At 23.6% G+C, this 19,560-nt stretch overlaps 3 protein-coding genes across 3 annotated transcripts; 1 reads left to right on the top strand and 2 right to left on the bottom strand.

The window, feature by feature from the left end:
* Positions 1-5,931: 5,931 nt before the first annotated feature.
* LOC122512587 lies at positions 5,932-9,051 on the bottom strand. The gene is made up of 3 exons (XM_043628501.1): positions 8,847-9,051; positions 8,489-8,651; positions 5,932-6,340 (listed from the first exon to the last, which is right to left on the bottom strand). The coding sequence occupies exons 1-3, from the start codon at positions 8,912-8,914 to the stop codon at positions 6,053-6,055; spliced, it is 519 nt and encodes a 172-aa protein (XP_043484436.1). The 5' UTR covers positions 8,915-9,051; the 3' UTR covers positions 5,932-6,052.
* A 137-nt stretch (positions 9,052-9,188) lies between these two features.
* LOC122512585 (tryptophan--tRNA ligase, mitochondrial) lies at positions 9,189-14,486 on the top strand. The gene is made up of 6 exons (XM_043628500.1): positions 9,189-9,657; positions 10,784-10,951; positions 11,521-11,783; positions 12,129-12,250; positions 12,361-12,628; positions 14,163-14,486. The coding sequence occupies exons 1-6, from the start codon at positions 9,568-9,570 to the stop codon at positions 14,371-14,373; spliced, it is 1,122 nt and encodes a 373-aa protein (XP_043484435.1). The 5' UTR covers positions 9,189-9,567; the 3' UTR covers positions 14,374-14,486.
* LOC122512584 (reticulon-4-interacting protein 1, mitochondrial) lies at positions 14,441-19,440 on the bottom strand. Its single transcript, XM_043628499.1, has 6 exons — positions 18,976-19,440; positions 16,908-17,134; positions 15,910-16,119; positions 15,623-15,735; positions 15,069-15,336; positions 14,441-14,612 (listed from the first exon to the last, which is right to left on the bottom strand). The coding sequence occupies exons 1-6, from the start codon at positions 19,220-19,222 to the stop codon at positions 14,505-14,507; spliced, it is 1,173 nt and encodes a 390-aa protein (XP_043484434.1). The 5' UTR covers positions 19,223-19,440; the 3' UTR covers positions 14,441-14,504.
* Between the last annotated feature and the right edge of the window lie 120 nt (positions 19,441-19,560).

Here is a 19,560-nt window from a genome sequence, read left to right as displayed (position 1 = left end):
CGTGATATATCCTTGAACCAGGGTCTGCTAGTTTCAAAATTCACTCTACCAAAATAGGGATTATTAGACTGTACCTCTGTGTAGGGCCACAACTTTGAGAGCCATGCTTCCATATCAGGAAGGATGACTTCTTTTTTGAGATCTTCAATTGGAGGTTTAAAGTATATACGATTTGTATAGCAGTTTGTTAGTTTCGCAGTCAAATCAACCCTTTCGTTACCTACTAGGCCTGAGTGACCAGGAACCCACAAAAAGCTTATTTTGTTGTTTATGGAGGAGTTTGTAAAGGTATAAATGTGTGTGAGTATTTTATATGTAGTTTCTGGTATATTTTTAAATTTTAGGCAATTAGAGATGATACTTAACGCCGATAATGAGTCAGACACAATGAGGACCATTGATAGTGAGTGCATTTCAGCGTACAGTATCGCTCTAAAAATGGCATACAATTCCGCCGTAAGAACTGAGGTACCAAACTGGAGGGGGGTTCCAGAGTGGTAGTCCCGTCCCTCGACATAAATTGCAGCTGAGGCCTCAGAATGCTTCCTGTTGTACGAAGCGTCAGTGTAAATGACAGTATAGTCCCGATATTCCTTTTGAATATGCTCTCTAAAAGATCTTTCTGAATGAGGATTATTTTTAAATTTAAAACCAGTCAAGAGATCACAGTCCACCGGGGAGGAGATCGCTCTCCAATCCCAGTCGAAATATGAAGTCCGAAAGGCCCTGAACCTGTCCTGAGCTAAGGGGACCGCCCTGCAATAAGTGTTTAAAATTGTGTATCGTGTTTCGTAATTTTTAAGTTTTCGGAGTGAGAGCCTTTCCTTTAACAATTTCAATTTTGGAATCAATGGATTATCCTTCCATTTATAGTTTCTCAGCAAAAATGTATTGGATAGGATTATTCTTCGTAAGGAGAGGGGAGTCTCACCCGCCTCTGCCAGGAGAACAGAAATGGGGGTAGACCTCATAAGTCCTAGAGCTATCCTGAGGGAAGCGTTTTGTACTCTATCTAGTATTTTCAAATTAGTTTTTGTAGTGTCAGCAAATAAGGGCGAGCCCCAGTCTAGTATCGCGCGAATTAAACCCTTATATACTATTAACGCCAGAGTTGGATTAGTTCCCCAGGATGTTCTGGTCGTGATTTTAAGTATTCCCAAAGCCCTTGTAGCTTTGTTTGCTATGTATGTAATATGTGGTAACCAAGTTAATTTTCTATCCATAATTATTCCCAGCAATTTTAGTGAATGTTCACATTTAACGAGTGTATCCCCTACATATACTCCCAGATTATCAAATTGAGTTCTGGATCTTGAGAACACACAGCAAAACGTTTTGCTAGGTGAAATCTCAAGGCCCAGGTTTTCGAGCCAGGCACTAAGGGTATTAAGGACCGCAGTGGCCTCCTCGGCAACCAAGTTGGGGTCATCAAATTTTACATATAAAAGCAAGTCATCCGCATACATGACATATTTAAAATTGATTGGTAATATATTTCCGATTTTTCTAAGATAGATATTAAATAATAAAGGGGAAAGAACACCACCCTGTGGCACACCAATACCACAGAGTTTTCTATCTGGTCCGTTTGAGAAGGTGATCCATCTTTTTGTTGTTAAAAAAGTAATGAAATTAATATAATGTGGATTTATATTTAGGGCAATCAGATGTCTATGCAAAATTGAAGGTCGCACGTTATTAAAGGCCCCTTTAATATCTATCGAAATAGCCAAAGTGTGTGCAGCTTCCGTAAAACCTCCCAGAATGTCAGCCACAAAGGTGGACACACAGTCAACTGAGGACCTCTCCCTCCTAAAGCCAAACTGGTATTTAGGAATAGCTCGAGATGCCTCAACATCATGCTCCAACCTCCGCTGGATCAGCCCCTCGAATATCTTGCAGAAGACGGATGTAAGGGCAATAGGGCGGAATCCCTTTCCACCAGGTTTAGAAATTGGAATGACCATGGTCTCCTGCCAGTCCTCCGGGAAGGATGAAAATAATAACATTCTATTATATATTAGAAGAAGGAACTCCAAAGAAATAGAACCTAGTTTTTTAATTACTTCACCAGTGATTCTATCCTGTCCCGGAGCAGAGTCAGGTTTGGTAGATGTTAGGACAGCATCAAATTCATTTTTTGTGAAAGGAGTGAAATCCTCCGTGTAAATGTGAGTTGTAGGTAAGAATTCCAGTTCTGAGGGTGGTATGTCTTCTCTAATAAGATCATTCTTGAATTTAGTCATATCAGGATGTGTAGGGTCTGTGGTGATGTTAGTGTACCTTGATCCCGATCTAGAGGATAATGCTTTTATTGTTCTCCACAGCACCTGTGTTCCACGTGCTGGGGAGATACTCTCACAAAATTTCTTAAAACCTAACGTCTTTTGAGCTCTAAGTAACTTTTTAATCTCTTCATCTTTTCTTTTGAACTCAATTCTATTATTTAAGTTTTGATTATTTTGATACCATTTATAATTTTCCCTCCTGATTTTTATGATTCTGTCACATTCTGCATTCCACCAGAGTGGTTTAGAGTTATTAATATGTGTAATTCCTTTAGGAATGTAAGCCCCACATTCCAAGAGTCGGTTCTTGATGTTAGTAACAAAGCGATTGAATATAACACTTGGTCTTATTTCATTAATAAGCTCGTCAGCTAGAGTAAGTGTGTCATGGTCAGTACGATCCCTAAAGTCATTCCAGTTAACATTATTCAAATTAATTCTGGTAGAGGTTGTGCATATATTCTGTGGTTTTATGTTAGCCTTGACTATTACCGGATAATGATCAGAGGTGTAAGAGTCATCAAGTATTGTGGTGTCAGAAGTCTGCAATATTGTGGAGGTGCAGAACAATAGATCAAGGTTGTTACCAGGTGTGTCGTCGTACGTATGTCTAGTAGGTTGTGTGTCATTCATTGGGAACAAGTCATTGTGCATAGTGAATGTAAGAAGAGAAGATCCTCTTAAATTTGTGGAATGATCGCCCCAGCAGGTGTGGTGTGCATTAAAATCCCCACATAGAATACGATTAGAGTATGTAGGGAGGTCATCAAGTATCTCCTCCCACAGTTGTACAGGTACATCTCTTCCAGGGGGAACATATGTACAGATAATTTGTGTGTTTCCATACAGTGTTTTCATATTCAATCCCACAATATCAATGTGAAGGTCATTAATATTATTATGAGTGGATATTATTGTGCAAAAATTAATTTTGTTACGAATAAGAATCAGTACTCCTCCCCCCCTGCCGTCAGGACGGTCCTGTCTAAGCGTGATGTATCCCGGGAATTCAAAAATGTGTTTGTTACTAAGCCACGTCTCCGTGAGGCATACTACATCAGGATTAATTTTCCACATAAGTACTTCAAATTCAGCTCTTTTTGGGATTATACTTCTAGCATTCCATAGGAGGAAGGGCACCCTGTTCGTCACTTTTCTCACTTTAAATGCTTTAAAAAACACAAAAAACACTTTTTTTAAAAGAAGAAAATCAAATTTGAGAAATTCTTCTTTGTGAGGGAGAAAATATTTCTATTACAGGAAATATAACAACGTTAACAACAACAATGACAACAATAAATCAATTTATATACATCGATCTTGACAGTGGTGTCCTGGTGTCTTTAAGTTAAATTTTTGTACTTGTTTTCAATTATTAAATGAAAAAGAAAAGGGAAAAGTAAAAAATTGGGATTGTAGATGTTATTTTGTTCACTTGTTTCTCTGATTTTTATATACATAAAAGTGTTTCTATATATAAATACAAAAGAAAAGGAGGAAAAATAGAAAAAATTTTGGACAACCCGGAAAACTACTGTGGTTGGTACTTCTGACACTGGAGGCGCTGTTTCTGGTAAAAAGGCGGGAAAATTCAAAATTCGTTTTTGGTAAAAATGTGTAAAAAATATAGAAAGAAATGATAAAAAAATAAAGATATAATAACAAAGATACAATTTTATAATAGATTTAAATAAATTAAACTTTTGAATAAATAAAAAAAAATAATTGTATATAATAATTTGCAAAAAAAAATAATAATTTACAAAGAACAATACAAAAATTCAATAACAAAATAAAAAAAAAATAACACACAGAGGAACAAAATTTAATAACAAATGCAAAATTGAGTAATAATAGCGAAATTTAATTATAACGGTAAAATTTACAAATAAAAAAAAATTTAATTAAACAAAATTAACTAATAAAAATGCAGAATTCACAAAAAATTTTTAATTAATTATAAAAATGGAATTTAAAAATTTTTTAATTAAAAAAAACAAAAGATACAGAGAAAAATTTAATTATGAAAATAAAATTATACTAATAAATAATAAAAATTTTTAAAAAATTATTCCAAACAAATTCAATTATTTTCGAAAATAATAAAATTTCCATTTAAAAAAATTCAATAATTATTTTCATAAATAAGAAAATTTTTCGCAGAAATTCAATTATTTTCAATAAAAATTCAATTATTTACAATAAAAATTCAATTATTTTTATAATAATAAGAAAATTTTTCGCAGAAATTCAATTAATTTCAATAAAAATTCAGTTATTTTCAATAAAAATTCAATTATATTCAATAAAAATTCAATTATTTTCGAAAATAATAAAATTCCCTCTAACAAATTCAATTATTTCCATAAATAAGAATTTCTTTTGCAGAAATTCAATTATTTTTAATAAAAATTCAATTATTTTCATAAATAAGAAATTTTCTCGCAGAAATTCAATTATTTTCACAAAAAAAATTTGAATAAAATTTATTGAAGAATTCAATTATTTTTAAAAGTTTAATTAAATTCTTAACAATATTTTTAATTATTGTCGTAATTAATATCATTTTTTTAAAAATTAAATTATTTAAAAGAATTGAAATTAAATTTCTCGAAAAAATTCAATTCTTTCAATAAATTTTTATTAAATTCTTTATAAAAATTGATTTAATTTCAGTACAATTTTAATTTAATTTGTCGAAAGAAAAATTTGAATGAATTTAATTATTTTTTCATTTTTGTACACAAAATAATATTCTTCGCAGGAATTCAATTATTTCCATAAATAAGAATTTTTTTTGCAGAAATCCAATATTATTTTCAATAAAAGTTTTATTGAATTTGCTCAAAAGAATTTAACTTTTAAAAGTTTGTTAACTATTCTTCCCAAAAATTCAATTTTTTCGAAAAATTTTGATTGAATTCTTTAGAAGAATTCAAATATTTTCACTACAATTGTAAATTAAATGCTGCGAAAAAATTCAATTATTTTCTAGAACTTTAATTGAATTCTTAGGAGAATATCAAAAATTAATTTCAAATGCAAAATTTACTAAGTAAAACAAAATTTCGTTGCAAAAACGAAAATTAAAAACCAAAAAAAAAAAGAATTTATCTCAAAAACAAAATTTACTAATACAAACAAAATTTACCGAGAAAAGCGAAATTTAAATACAAAAACAAAAATGAATCTCAAAAGCGAAATTTACTGAAAAAAAGCAGAATTTATTTATACAAAAACAAAGATTAATTTTAAATGCAAAGTTTACTAAGAAAAACTAAATTTAATAAAAAAAAAGTGAATTTAAAAGCAAATCAAGAATTAATCTAAAAATTGAAAATTTAAAACAAAAAAAGACTTGATCTCAAAAGGGAAATTTACTAATAAACGCGAAATTTAATTAGAAAAGGAAAAATTAATCTTAAAAACGAAATTTTCTGAAGAAAAACAAAATTTAGAAATAAAAACAGAATTTTTCAACAAAAACGAAATTTATTCATAAAAACAAAATATATAATAATAAAAACAAAATTTAATAAAAATAAAATTTAATTAAAAAAACAAAATTTAATTAAAAAAAAAACAAAATTTAATTTAAAAAAAAAACAAAATTTAAAAAACTCGTTAAAAACAAAATTAAAAAGTATAAAAATAACTAGAATATAATTTGAAACAAAAAAAATATTAACAATTGACAATTAATAACAATAAATTTGAGGGAAATATTAATATTTCTCCAAATGTTATTTAACTAAATTTGCCAATTAATTATGATAGACAACATTGTATTTACTGGAATTATTGCACTCAAGGTGAAACAATGATGTGGTGCTGTCATCGGCCAGAAAATAAACATCATTGTCCACTTGAAATACCTGATTCTCGGTTGAAAACAAACCCACGGCGTACATTGGATCCTTGATATTGCCAAATATCTCATCAATATGTCCCACGACAATCCAAGCGTCCTCAGTGCGATAATATAAATTTGTTCCAATATTTAACAGTTCAATTTCACTGTGTAACGGTTTCACCAGAATTACTGAGATTTTCTGTTCGGAAAAAGGAAAATAAAATATTAGATATAAATTCATTTCAATCAATTAATTTTCATTAGTTTCAATAAATTAATTTCAATTCATTTCAATAAATTATTCTCCATTAATTTCAATCAATTAATTTCCATTAATTTCAATAAATTCGTTTCAATTAGTTTCAATAAATTAATTTCCATTACTTACAACAACAAAATTTCCATTAATTTCAACAAAAAAATTTCAATTAATTTCAATTAATTTCAATTCATTTCAATTCATTTCAATTAATGAATAGAAAAAATTTTTTGTTTAATTAAAAGACAAAAATAAATTGAATAATTTAATAAATTATAAAAATTGCAATTTATCAGCAAAAAAAGTAAATAAACAGAATAAACAAAGGATTATAATTAATAAATAAAAACAAAAGACAATAATAAATAAATAAATAAAATAATAAATAATGAAAATTCAATTATTTTAAAAAATAAGACCATTTTTCGTAAAAATTCAATTATTTTCACAAATAAAAAAAATTTTCGCAAGAAATTCAATTATATTTCAAAAATACTAAAATTCCTCTACAAAATTCAATTATTTTCAAAAATACTGAAATTTTTCGCAGAAATTCAATTATTTTAAATACAATTTTTATAAAATATTATTGTAAGAATTCAATTATTTTCAAAAATACTACAATTTCTCTAAAGAATTCAATTATTTCCAATACAAATTCAATTATTGGCAAAAATAATAAAATTTGTCTAAAGAATTCAATTATTTTCATAAATAAGAATTTTTTTCCAGAAATTCAATTATTTTCAATAAAAATTCAAATTTTTTTATAAATAAGGAATTTTCTCGCAGAAAGTCAATTATTTTCACAATAAAAATTTGAATAAAATTTATTGAAAGAATTCAATTATATTCATAAATAAGAACTTTTCTCGCAGAAATTCAATTATTTTAAATACAAATTCAATTATTTTCATAATAATAATAAAATTTTTTGCAGATAATTCAATTATTTTCAATAAAAATGCAATTATATTCGAAAGTAATAAAATTTCCTCTAACAAATTCAATTATTTTCATAAAAATAAGAAAATTTTTCACAAATTCAATTATTTTCAAAAATAATAAAATTTGTCTAAAGAATTCAATTATTTTCATAAATAAGAAATTTTTTTGTCAGAAATTCAATTTTTTTTATAAATAAGAAATTTTTTGGACAAATTCAATTATTTTTAATACAATTTCCATAAAATTTATTGTTGAAATTCAATTATTTTCAAAAATACTAAAATTTCTCTAAAAAATTCAATTATTTTCATAAATAATAAAATTCTTCGGAGTAATTCAATTATTTAAAATTGACTTTCAATACAATTTCTTAGTGGATTATAATTATTTAAAAATTTTTTTAATAAAATTCTTTAAAACAATTCAATTATTTTCAAAAAAAAATAATTTTTGAAATTCGTTGCATATAAATTAATTTATTTCCAAAAATAACGAAATTTTTTACAGGAATTTAATTTATATTCTTAAACAAAAAATTCTTCGCAGGGATTCAATTATATTCTTAAAAACCAAATTTTTCGCAGAAAATTAATTATTTTTAAAAATTTACAAAAATTCGATTATTTTCAAAAATACTAAAATTCTTTGCAGAAATTCAATTATTTTAAATACAATTTTCATTCATTGTAAGAATTCAATTATTTTTAACATTAATAAAATATGTGTCTAAAGATTGCAATTATTTTCATATATAAATAAGACAATTTTTCGCGTCAATTCAATTATATAAAAAAAATATTTAATAAAAAATTGTAAGCAAATAAAAATAATAATTAAATGAAAGTAATAAATAAGTGAATATAATAAATAAAGAGAAACAACAAAAATAATAAATAAACAAAAAAAAACAATAAAGGAAAAAAAATAAATAAAAACAGTCAGTGAATATAAATAATTGGCTAAATAAAAAAAAATAAATAAAAACTAAATGAAAGTAATATGTAAATTAAAATAGTTAATATAATAAATAAATAAATAAATAAAAATAATAACTAAATGGAGAAATAAATAAAAATGGTAAATAAATGAAAATAGTATTCGAATAAAATTAATAATTAAATACGAATAAACAGTAAATACCTCGAGAAAGGAAATTATTTTTCCAGCGACGTTAAATTGTTTGCCCTTTGATTCCTCGTGTGAAATTTTCGGAAATTCCACAACTAGTTCAGAGGATTCCATTTTCTTCAATTTTGTTCCATCATTTAATTTCATATTTACAAATAATTTGCTCATTTTTTTCCTGTTTTCAACGAATAAAATAAAAATTTTCTAATTAATATTTACAATAACTAATTAATATTTCAATTAATATTAACAAATATTTACAAATAATCTAATTAAATTTTTTTCGTTCGTTTAAAAATTATTAAATATAGTTTGAATTTTTTTTTAAATATAAAAGAGAGAAATATAGAAAAAAAGAGTAAAAACTTACAAATTTTTGGGACGTCCTGTGTAGTCTTCTTTTTCATTTGATGAAAAATTTCCAGAACACTCGGCCATTTTTTTGTTTTTTTTTAATATACAGAAAAATATATAAAAAATATTTCTTGCGATTTTATAAAATAAATATTTCTATTTTTACGTTCGCTCTGCTTCAAAGTTGAAACGAAACTAATTTCATTAAGAATTTTCCTCTCACTGTCACTTTAGATGTCAATTAAATATATATTTATATTTATTATAGAATCACGAAGAAAAATTGATTCAAGGTTTTGTTTTCCAACCTTCAAAAGAAAGTTCCTTATAATAGGAAAATATAAATAATGTATAAATCGTATAAATTCTAATCTCCGCTTAATGAAAATTTCCGTTAAATATTTTGCACTTTTGTTTTCGAAACGTTTTTCAAAATATCACCTCTGCTATAGAAAATTATTGAATTTATTATTATTAAATAATTATTGAATTTTGTTAAAGAAAGATTTTTGTAATAACTTATGAAATAACAATTAGAAAAGGGCGAAAAAGGTCTGAAATAAAAAAAAAATTTTTACGGAATTTAGACGGAAAAATTTGTACCGGTCAAGTATCGATAAAGAAGAATTTTAGTCATTTTTAAACATTTTTCTCTCTCTTGTGATAAAAACCACGTGCTGTAAAAAATAAGGAATATTCATGAGAAGTTAAAAAGAATATTTATTGTAATTAGTACCATGTTTAGAAAACTAATAAACAATGGATCCTATCAAAAAAGAATTAGATTTAAAGCACTGTTTAATCAAGAGAGGAAGAATTACTGCAAGGTACAATTTTTAGGTTATGTTCGCATGTAAAAGATGTAAACAAATGTGGAATTTATTGTTTTTCTTTGGGACTATTTATGTCAATAACAATATTTTCTGTCATTTGTTTTTTTATACATTTTCCCTTAATTTTCTCGATGTATTCTAAAAATTTTTTCAACTGGAATTCAATTCAAAAAATTATTTTCCACTGAAATTCAATTCAAACAAATATTTATATATTCAATTTAAACAAAAATTTCAACAACAAAAAATTTAAATATTCAATTCAAACAAATATTTTCCACTGGAATTCAATATTAAAAAAGTATTTTCAATTACAATTCAATTCAAACAATAATATTCTCCGCAATCGAATTTAATAATAAAAAATATTTTCTACAAGAATTCAATTTAAATAAATAATTTTCACTGTAATTCAATTTTAAAAAGAATATTTTCAAAAAGAATTCAATTCAAACAAATATTTTCCGCAATTATAAAAAATATTTTCAACTAGAATTTAATTTAAAGAAATATTTTTAAAAAGAATATATTCAAGTATTATTAAATTTAAAAATTAATTTCCATTAACAATTCAATTGAAACAATTATTTTCCACTGAAATTCAATTCGAACAATTATTTCCCACTAAAATTCAATTCAAACAAATATTTTCCACTGGAATTAAATTTAAACAAATATTTGCCACTGGAATTAAATTCAAACAACTCTGAAACAAATATTTGCCACTGGAATCTTAATTAAAAAAAATATTTTGAACGAGAATTCAATTTAAAATAATTTTTTTTAACTATACCTACAAATCAAATTTTAATAATTGTTTTCAATTTCAATTCAATTCAAACAAATAATTTATACTGTAATTAAATTCTAATAAATATTCAATTAAAAAAAATATTTAAACTAGAATTCAATTTAGAATAATATTTTTAACTACAAATTAATTTTTAAAAAATATTTTTCAAACCACAATTCGACTTGGAATAATATTTTCAATTACAATTAAATTATTTTTTATAGAAGAAAAATTACTTTATATTCTTTTAATTTTCAGTTACTAAATGTTTAATTTTACCAGTTTTCTATAATATAATTTATAATGACTATTAATTTTTTTCTTTAGAGTGCAAAAAATTCTTATCCAAAGAGAATATTTTCCGGTATTCAACCAACGGGAAACGTGCACTTGGGCAATTATTTAGGGGCAATTCAAAATTGGGTCGAATTACAAAATTCGGGGCAAAACGTTATTTGGAGTATTGTTGATTTGCACGCCATTACATTACCGCAGGTATTAATAATAATTAATTTTTACTACACCATTATTATTATTATTTTTACTATTTTTCACTGTTATTTACTATTTTTTTTTATTATTTACTATTACTACTACTTTTATTGCTATTTATATTATTTTTTACAGTTATTTACTATTTTTATTATTATTAATTCATTTAAATAATTCATTATAAACAATTCATTATTATTTATTATTAATTATTCAATTAATTAATTTTGTTTACTTTTATTACTATTTTTATTAATTATTTATACTATTATTTACCATTTTTTATTATTACTTATTATTCTTTGTTTATTGCAAAATAATTTAAAAAAACATTTTTAACAGAAAGCAAATATTAATATTTTCTTTTTATTGCAAAATAATTTAAAAAAACATTTTTAACAGAAAGAAAATATTAATATTTTCTTTTTATTGCGAAATAATTAAAAAACGGTTTTAAGAAAAAGAAAATATTATTATTTTTCTACTATTATTATACTTTGAGGAAAAATGTAAAAAAATGTTACAAAATATCTCCAGTTTTAATTAAGAGAGAAAATAATTCCAAAATTTAGGATCCAAAAACATTAGAAAAGGGAATTTTCTCAATGGTCGCAACATTATTGGCCTGCGGTGTTGATCCCGAGAAAAGTATATTGTTTCAACAATCAACAGTTCCATTGCACACCGAATTAAATTGGATTCTATCGTCAATAACGACAATGCCAAGACTCAGTCGTTTACCACAATTCAAAGAGAAGAGTCAAAATGTTAAAGAAGTGCCAGTCGCTTTATTCAATTATCCAATTTTACAAGCGGCCGATATTCTAATTTACAAGTGAGAGAAAGAGAAAAAACGATAATTATAAAATTGAATTTCTTTATCGAAATTAATTATCTTGCATGTTAAGTAATTAAATACCAACTATTTCAATATTAAGTAATTTAATATTAATTTTGTTAATATTAAGTAATTAAATATTAATTATACGAATATTAAGTAATTAAATATTAATTATTTGAATATTAGGTAAAAATATATTAATTGCTCGAATATTAATTAATTAATTAATTAATTAAGTAATTATTAAATACCAACTATTTCAATATTAAAGAAATTAAATATTAATTATTTGAATATTAAGTAATTATTAATTAATTTACTGCGAATAAAAAATTCCAGAGCTACACACGTTCCAGTTGGAGAAGATCAAATTCAACATTTAGAATTATCACAAGATTTAGCGAGAAAATTCAATCAAAAGTTTGGCGATACTTTTCCTTTTCCAGAGACAATTATAAATGGTTTGAAATTTTTTATTTTAATAGATTTCTATTATTTTCTACTATATTTTTATTATTATAATGAATTTTTATATAATTTTAATATTATTTTTTCGCTTTTACTTTTGCAGACGAAGCAAAGCGAATAAAATCTCTACGCGATCCAACAAATAAAATGTCAAAATCGTGCCCCGATCCAAAAAGTCGATTGGATATAACTGACAGTCCCGATATTTTATTGAAGAAAGTGAAAAAATCTGTAACCGATTTTACATCCCAAGTGACGTACGATCCCGATAATCGTCCGGGAATTTCAAATTTAATAAAAATTCACTCTCTACTCACGGGAAAATCGACCGAGGAAATATGCCAAGAGGCTGAGGGAATTGATACCGGAAAGTATGTACAGATTTAAATTTCCTTTTTGCTTTTCAAATTGTAATATTTTACAAAAATCTATTTAACTATTTTTTTTAATTCTTTAAATCAATTCAATTATTTTCTAACATTTTAATAAAATTCTTAACTAGAATTCAATTATTTTCAGAAATAATAAAACTTTGCAGAAATTCAATTATTTTTAATTCAATTTGAATAAATTTTTTTGAAAGAATTAAATTGAGCTCCCGCGTCCAATAACTCGATCTGCGCTTGAACTGAAAAATTATTATTTTCAAAAACTTTTATAAATTTCTACACAAAAATTCAATTATTTTCAGAGAATTTTTTACTTTCTTCGCAAAATTTCAATTATTTCTAAAAATAAGAAATTTCTTCTCATAAATTCAATTGTTTTTCTAAATCATGTAATTCTACTTGGAAATTCAATTATTTTTAAAAATTCTTATAAAATTATCTGGGAATAATTCAATTATTTTCAATACAATTTGAATTTAATTTTTCCAAAAAATTCAATTATTTTAAAAAATTATAATAGAATCTTTCGAAAGAAGACAATTAATTTTGAAAAATTTTGCTACAGTTCCTTATAAGAATTTAATTATTTTCGTTAATTATAAATTTCTTTCTCACGAGTTTAATTATTTTTAGTATAATTTTTATAAAATTTCTAGAAAAATGCAATTATTTAAAAAAAAAAAAAATGGTAATAAAATAAAATTATTTTTATAAATAAGACATATTTTCGGAAAAATTCTGTTATTTTCAAGACAATTTTCATAAAATTTATTGAATTCAATTATTTTCAAAAATACTAAAATTCCTCTAAAGAATTCAATTATTTTCATAAATAAGAAATTTTTTTGCAGAAATTCAATTATTTTCAATACAATTTTCATAAAATTTATTGAAAGAATTCAATTATTTTCAAAAGTACTAAAATTTCTCTGAATAATTAAATTAATTTCATAAATAATTCAGTTTCTCTAAAAAATTAAATTTTTTTTTATAAATATAATAAAATTCTTCGGAGCAGTTCAATTATTTAAAATTGACTTTCAATATAATTTCTTAGTGGAGTTCAATTATTTTTAAAAATTTCAATACTATTCTTCAGAAAAATTCAATTATTATTTTAAAAAAAAATTTAGAAATTTGCAAAAATTAAATTATTTTTCAAATAAATATCTTCGCAGAATGAAATTCAATTAGTTTTTTAAAATTTTAATGAATTCCTTTTTGAAAGAATTCAGTAATTTGAAAAATATTTTGATAATATTTGTTCATTAGAATTAAAATATCTTCAAAAATTTTAATGAATTTCTTAAAAAAAAAATCAATTATTTTTGAAAATTTAAATAGAAAAAGAGAATTCGTCACTAGAATTCAATTATTTTTGTAAGTTATAAAATTGTTCAGAGAAATTCAATTATTTAAAAAAAATTTAATAATATATTATTATTATTATTATTTTGTCGAAATTATTAGTTTAATTATTATTTTTTAAAGAAATATTGTTTTTTCTGTATTTCAGATATAAATTAATACTGGCCGACATTGTAATTGAGAAATTGAATCCAATTCGAGAACGATATTTGCAATTAACTGCCGATTCACAATATCTCGAGAAAGTATTACGTGACGGCGCTCAAAAAGCTTCGGAAATTGCAATTCCAAATTTACTAGATGTACGAGCAAAAATTGGATTTAGCGATAAATTAAGATTCAAAATAGTTTATTCTTAGATAGTTAAGAACTTTTTATTTGTGCTTTGTTTTGTTTTTTTTATTGTGTAAATAAAGTTATATATTTGTGTATATATATTGAAAATAGAAAATAATAAATAATATATAATTTATATTATGAATACGTAAACTTATCTCATGTCGATAACTAATTTTCCACGAAGATGCCCCTGTGCTGCACGTTCATAAGCTCTTGGCAATTCTTGAAATGGATAAACCTTCTTCACAACCGAAACCAGCTGAAATAAAATTTAGAATTTAACCAATTTCTTTCGTTTAGAAAAAAAGAAATTATTTTTTTCGAAAACGTTAATAATTTGACACAATAAAAATTTATCTGGTATGAAAAAGTATTTAATTTTTGATTTCATTTATTTTTATTTGAAAGAAGTACCTAATTTATTGGAAAATGAAAATTATATAATATTAAAAAAATTATAATTGATTTTAAGAAAGAATAGAATTGAGTTTTAAGAAAACTTCAATTTTGATATTATTTGCAAAAGGAAATATTTATTTATTATTATATATTTTATATTTATTACATAAATAATAAATGAATAAATTACTATTTATTAAAAATAAAATTTTTATTTAAAAATAGAAATTGTTTTTCGAAAAGAATGAATTTTATTTAAATAAGAGAATTGATAATGGAAATAATTAATTAATTTTTCAAGTTTTTCGTTAATTACCTGGCCATTTTCGACGAATTTCTGAATGGCGTTGAGTCCAGATCTGCAGGGAGTGAAGAAGCCCCATTTAACGAAACCCTTATTCTCCTGCGATGGAATATTGTACTTGACAAAATCGCCAACGTTCTTCACAGTGCCGGCTATGAATCCACGTTCGTCGATATTTTTCAACAGCGGAGAATTCAACGTTATGTAAGTGTAATGCGGATATCCTTTTGCTTTTATTGCCCCTGGTCCTTGATTTGCACAGTCGAGAATTATATCATAACTGAAACAATAAATAAATAAATTAATAACAAAAAATTTTAAAAATTGCACTTTTTCCTTTTTTCATTCGAATTATAATAGAAAAATATTCAACATTTTCTTTTTCAACTGTTTTCTACAAAAATTATTGAAATTGTAGAAATTCAAAATCGAAATTATCAAACTATAGAAATTATTTTTAAAAATTCTAAAATTGAAAGTACAAAAATTATTTAAAGTAAAATAAAACAAAATTACAATTATGTTTGGAAAATTAAACAAATTTTCCTTGTTTTTTTTAAACTCACGGTCCTTCGCAAATAATTTTTTCGTCAGCATTGTCTTCTTTGTAATCTATAACAACGTCGGCTCCCAATTTTTCCAAAACGTTCACCGCATCACTGCTACAAGTTGTTATCACCTTTTTTTAACATAGAAAAATTATTATTAGTTTCTTTTTTAATTACAATTAGTTATTAGAATTTTCTCATTATAACAAAATAAATTTTAAGTTTTTAATTTCATAAATAAAAAAAACAGAATTTTTCAAAAAATTGTAAAACTTGATAAAAAAAGAAAGAAAGAAAATATTTACGTGCATATTCCAATTTTTGAGCATTTGAATCGCTAAAGTTCCAACGCCACCGGCACCGCCAATAACCAGAACTCTTTTGTTTCGTCGAGTGACAATTCCCGTCTTATAATATAAACCACCGGAATACCAGAGAGCAGACCAAGCAGTTAATCCCGCGTAGGGTATACTCGCCGCTTCGATGTAGGAAATATTCTTCGGCCTGTGATTAACCTGAAAAAATTATGAAATTTTAATAAAAAATTCTTCGCAGGAATTCAATTTTATTTTCAAAAAAATTTTGAAGAATTAAAAATTATTTTCAATACAATTTCAATAAATTTTTTTCGAAACGATTCAATAATTTTCAGTTGAATTTTAAATAATTTTCTCAGAAATATTCCATTATTTTCATTACAATTTCAATTAATTTTTTCAAAAAAAAAAATTCAAATATTTTCAGTCAAATTTTAAATTATTTTCTTGGAACTATTCAATAATTTTCAATACCTAACAATTTTAAATAATTTTTTCGAAACTATTCAATTATATTCAGTTGAATTTTAAATTATTTTCTCGGAACTATTCAATTATTTTCAATACAATTTTAAATAATTTTCTCGAAAACAATTCAATTATTTTCAATGCAATTTCAAGTAAATTTCAGGAATGAGGATTTAAATTAAATTAAAAATAAAAATTAGGAATTTAAAAATAAAAATTCAGAATTAAAAGTTAAAATTAAGCTTATTAAATTAAAAATTCAGAATTAAAAGTTAAAATTAAAATTAAAATTAAAATTAAAATTTAAAATTGTAATTAAAATTAAGGATTTAAAATCAAAATTGGAAATTGAAAAGGAAAAAGTAAAATTAAGATGTAAAATAAAAAATTTAAATTAAGAATTGAAAAGTAAAAGAGAACAATTAACAATTAATTATTTTTAGCAAATAATTTCCTACATTAATTAAGAATAAATAAAAAATAAAAAATTTGAAAAATTGTCATTGTTTTCTTCAAACCAGAGATGAATTGGCAACAACGTATTCGGCATGACATCCTTGTTGTTCAACGGGAATTACTCCCCAGACTTCATCGCCCAATTGCAAACGTTCACCAACTCCGTGTCCTTTCGATACAATTGTTCCCGAAAAATCCCTTCCCAATGTCAATGGAAATTCAATGTCCGACTCGATTCCAAAATTCTTCGCTTTACGCATCAAATTTAATACTTTTGATCCATAACCTTCTGGAAAATGTAAAAAAAATTAATTTAAATATTTAAATAACGCAACAAAATGAGAATTTACAAAAAAAATTAATTTATTTATTTCAATTTAAAGGAAATTAAAAATTTACTTCAATTTAAATGAAATTCAAATTTACTTCAATTTAAATGAAATTCAAATTTATTTCAATTTCAATAATTATATAGCTACCTGTTTATTTTTAAATAAAAAAAGAAGAAAATAAAAATAGAAAGTAGAAGAAAAATATAAAAAGAATTGAAAAAGAAAATAGAAAATATTTTTAAATAATTGTATAAATTCTTTATTATTGTCTATGATTAAATAAATAAAAGAATTATTGAATTAATTCAAGAAATTTTACTAAAATTTTTAACAAAAAAAAAATTTAATTCTTTTGAAGACTTTTGATAGTTTTTTAACAATTTTTTTTTTTTTAATTATATTCATTGAATATTTTGAAAGTAAATTAATTTTACAAAGAATTTCTTTCAATTTTTTGTAAATAATTGTATTTATTTATAGTTGTAAATAAAAATTTTAATATTAATTATTATTCAAATTTTTTTTCTAAATAATTGAATAACTGACAAAATTTGATTATAATTGGATTCTTCTCAGAATTTTATTACAATTTTTCAAAAATAATTCAATTCACGAGTAGAAACATAAATTATGAAAATAATTGAATTTTCTTTTGTAGAATTTTATTAAAAGTTTGAAAATAATTGAATTCTTTAGAGAAATTTAATTAAAATTCCATTAAAAATAATTGAATTTTTATAAAGAATTCAATTTTTGAAAATAATTGAATTTTCTTTTGTAGAATTTTATTAAAAGTTTGAAAATAATTGAATTTTTTAGAGAAATTTAATTAAAATTGTATTGAAAATAATTGCATTTTTTGAACGATTTTTATTTCAATTTTTGAAAATAATTGAAATCCATTAAAAAATAATTGAATTGCTCAAAAGAATTTTATTATTTATTAAAATAATTGAATTGTTTTGAATAATTTTATTACAATTTTTGAAAATAATTGAATTCTTTCCAGAGATTTTGTAAAAATTGTACTAAAATTTTTATTATTAAAATTGTATTGAAAATAATTGAATTTTTGCGAAGAATTTAATAATAGTTCTGGAAAATAATTGAATTCTTTCGTAGAATTTTATTAAAAGTTTAAAAATAATTGAATCCTTTAGAGAAATTTAATTAAAATTGTATTGAAAATAATTAAATTTCTTGAACGATTTTTATTTCAATTTTTGAAAATAATTGAAATCCATTTAAAAATAATTGAATTTTATTCTTTCGAGAAATTTTGTAAAAATTGTACTAAAATTTTTTAATTAAAATTTTATTGAAAATAATTGAATTCTTTCGTAGAATTTTATAAAAATTTTGAAAATAATTGAATTCTTTAGAGAAATTTAATTAAAATTGTATTGAAAATAATTGAATTTTTATAAAAACTTAAATTTTTGAAAATAATTGAATTTCCTAAACGATTTTTATTTCAATTTTTGAAAATAATAGAATTCTTTCGAGAAATTTTGTAAAAATTCTATTAAAATTTTTTTATTGAAATTGTATTGAAAATAATTGAATTCGTGAGAAGTAATTTATCATTTTTAAAAATAATTGAATTTTTGCGACCAATTTAATAAAAATACTTGAAAATAATTGATTTCTTTCATAGAATTTCATTAAAAATGTTAAAAAAAATAATAAAATAGCAAAATAAAAAAAAATAATGGAAATTTCAAACAAATTGTACATAAGAATAGAAATATGAATATTATTTATATTAATACGACTACAAATATAATTTTCAACTTACTTGTCACTGCCAAATCAAAAGGATTGACACTTGAAGCGTCGACCTTGACTAGAACATCGGTGGGTCTCGAAATAACCGGCATTCTAGTGGTAAATAATTTCACCTCATCGATACCACCATAGCAATGAATTTGCCACGCTTGCATTTTATCGTCCAATTTTTCCTTATGTTTCGCAGAAACTTTACTTAAATATCGAAATTGACCGCAACACACCGGTCGAAACATTGCCAAACTTTTCTTCAACATTTTACAAATTTTTTCTCTTTCCCTTTTATCGTTTTTATTATCAGAGAAATTTATTGACAACGACTGAATAAAATGAATTAAAAACTGAAATTCTTTTTTTTTGACAAATTAAACACGTTTAGAAATACATTTTCACGAAGAAGACGAAACAAAAGAACAAAAGTTATTTTAACTCTTTTCCATGCCGACGACCAGCATGTGTCAAAATTTTTGAGGTTATGTTTATATTTTGATTTTGATCTCGAACCTCTTGAAGTTAGCAGACTTTCCTGCTTTGGCGCCTTAATTCAAATATTCGAATTCTATCGATCATTTTTGGGATTTTTGGTTTTATTATT

The sequence above is a fragment of the Leptopilina heterotoma genome, unplaced genomic scaffold (assembly GCF_015476425.1).
Source record: "Leptopilina heterotoma isolate Lh14 unplaced genomic scaffold, ASM1547642v1 Lhet_123, whole genome shotgun sequence".
NCBI classification, from domain to species: Eukaryota; Metazoa; Arthropoda; class Insecta; order Hymenoptera; family Figitidae; genus Leptopilina; species Leptopilina heterotoma.
This window is presented reverse-complemented; position numbering and strand designations above follow the sequence as displayed.

Coding starts and splice junctions, on each gene's coding strand:
- LOC122512587 (XM_043628501.1), bottom strand. CDS start 8,914: ATGGCCGAGTGTTCTGGAAATTTTTCATCAAATGAAAAAGAAGACTAC. Junction 8,652..8,846: donor ACAGGACGTCCCAAAAATTT/GTAAGTTTTTAC, acceptor CGTTGAAAACAG/GAAAAAAATGAGCAAATTAT. Junction 6,341..8,488: donor AAATAATTTCCTTTCTCGAG/GTATTTACTGTT, acceptor TTTTCCGAACAG/AAAATCTCAGTAATTCTGGT.
- LOC122512585 (XM_043628500.1), top strand. CDS start 9,568: ATGTTTAGAAAACTAATAAACAATGGATCCTATCAAAAAAGAATTAGA. Junction 12,251..12,360: donor TCCAGAGACAATTATAAATG/GTTTGAAATTTT, acceptor TTACTTTTGCAG/ACGAAGCAAAGCGAATAAAA. Junction 12,629..14,162: donor GAGGGAATTGATACCGGAAA/GTATGTACAGAT, acceptor TCTGTATTTCAG/ATATAAATTAATACTGGCCG.
- LOC122512584 (XM_043628499.1), bottom strand. CDS start 19,222: ATGTTGAAGAAAAGTTTGGCAATGTTTCGACCGGTGTGTTGCGGTCAA. Junction 17,135..18,975: donor TTTTGATTTGGCAGTGACAA/GTAAGTTGAAAA, acceptor TACATTTTCCAG/AAGGTTATGGATCAAAAGTA. Junction 15,736..15,909: donor TCAAAAATTGGAATATGCAC/GTAAATATTTTC, acceptor TGTTAAAAAAAG/GTGATAACAACTTGTAGCAG.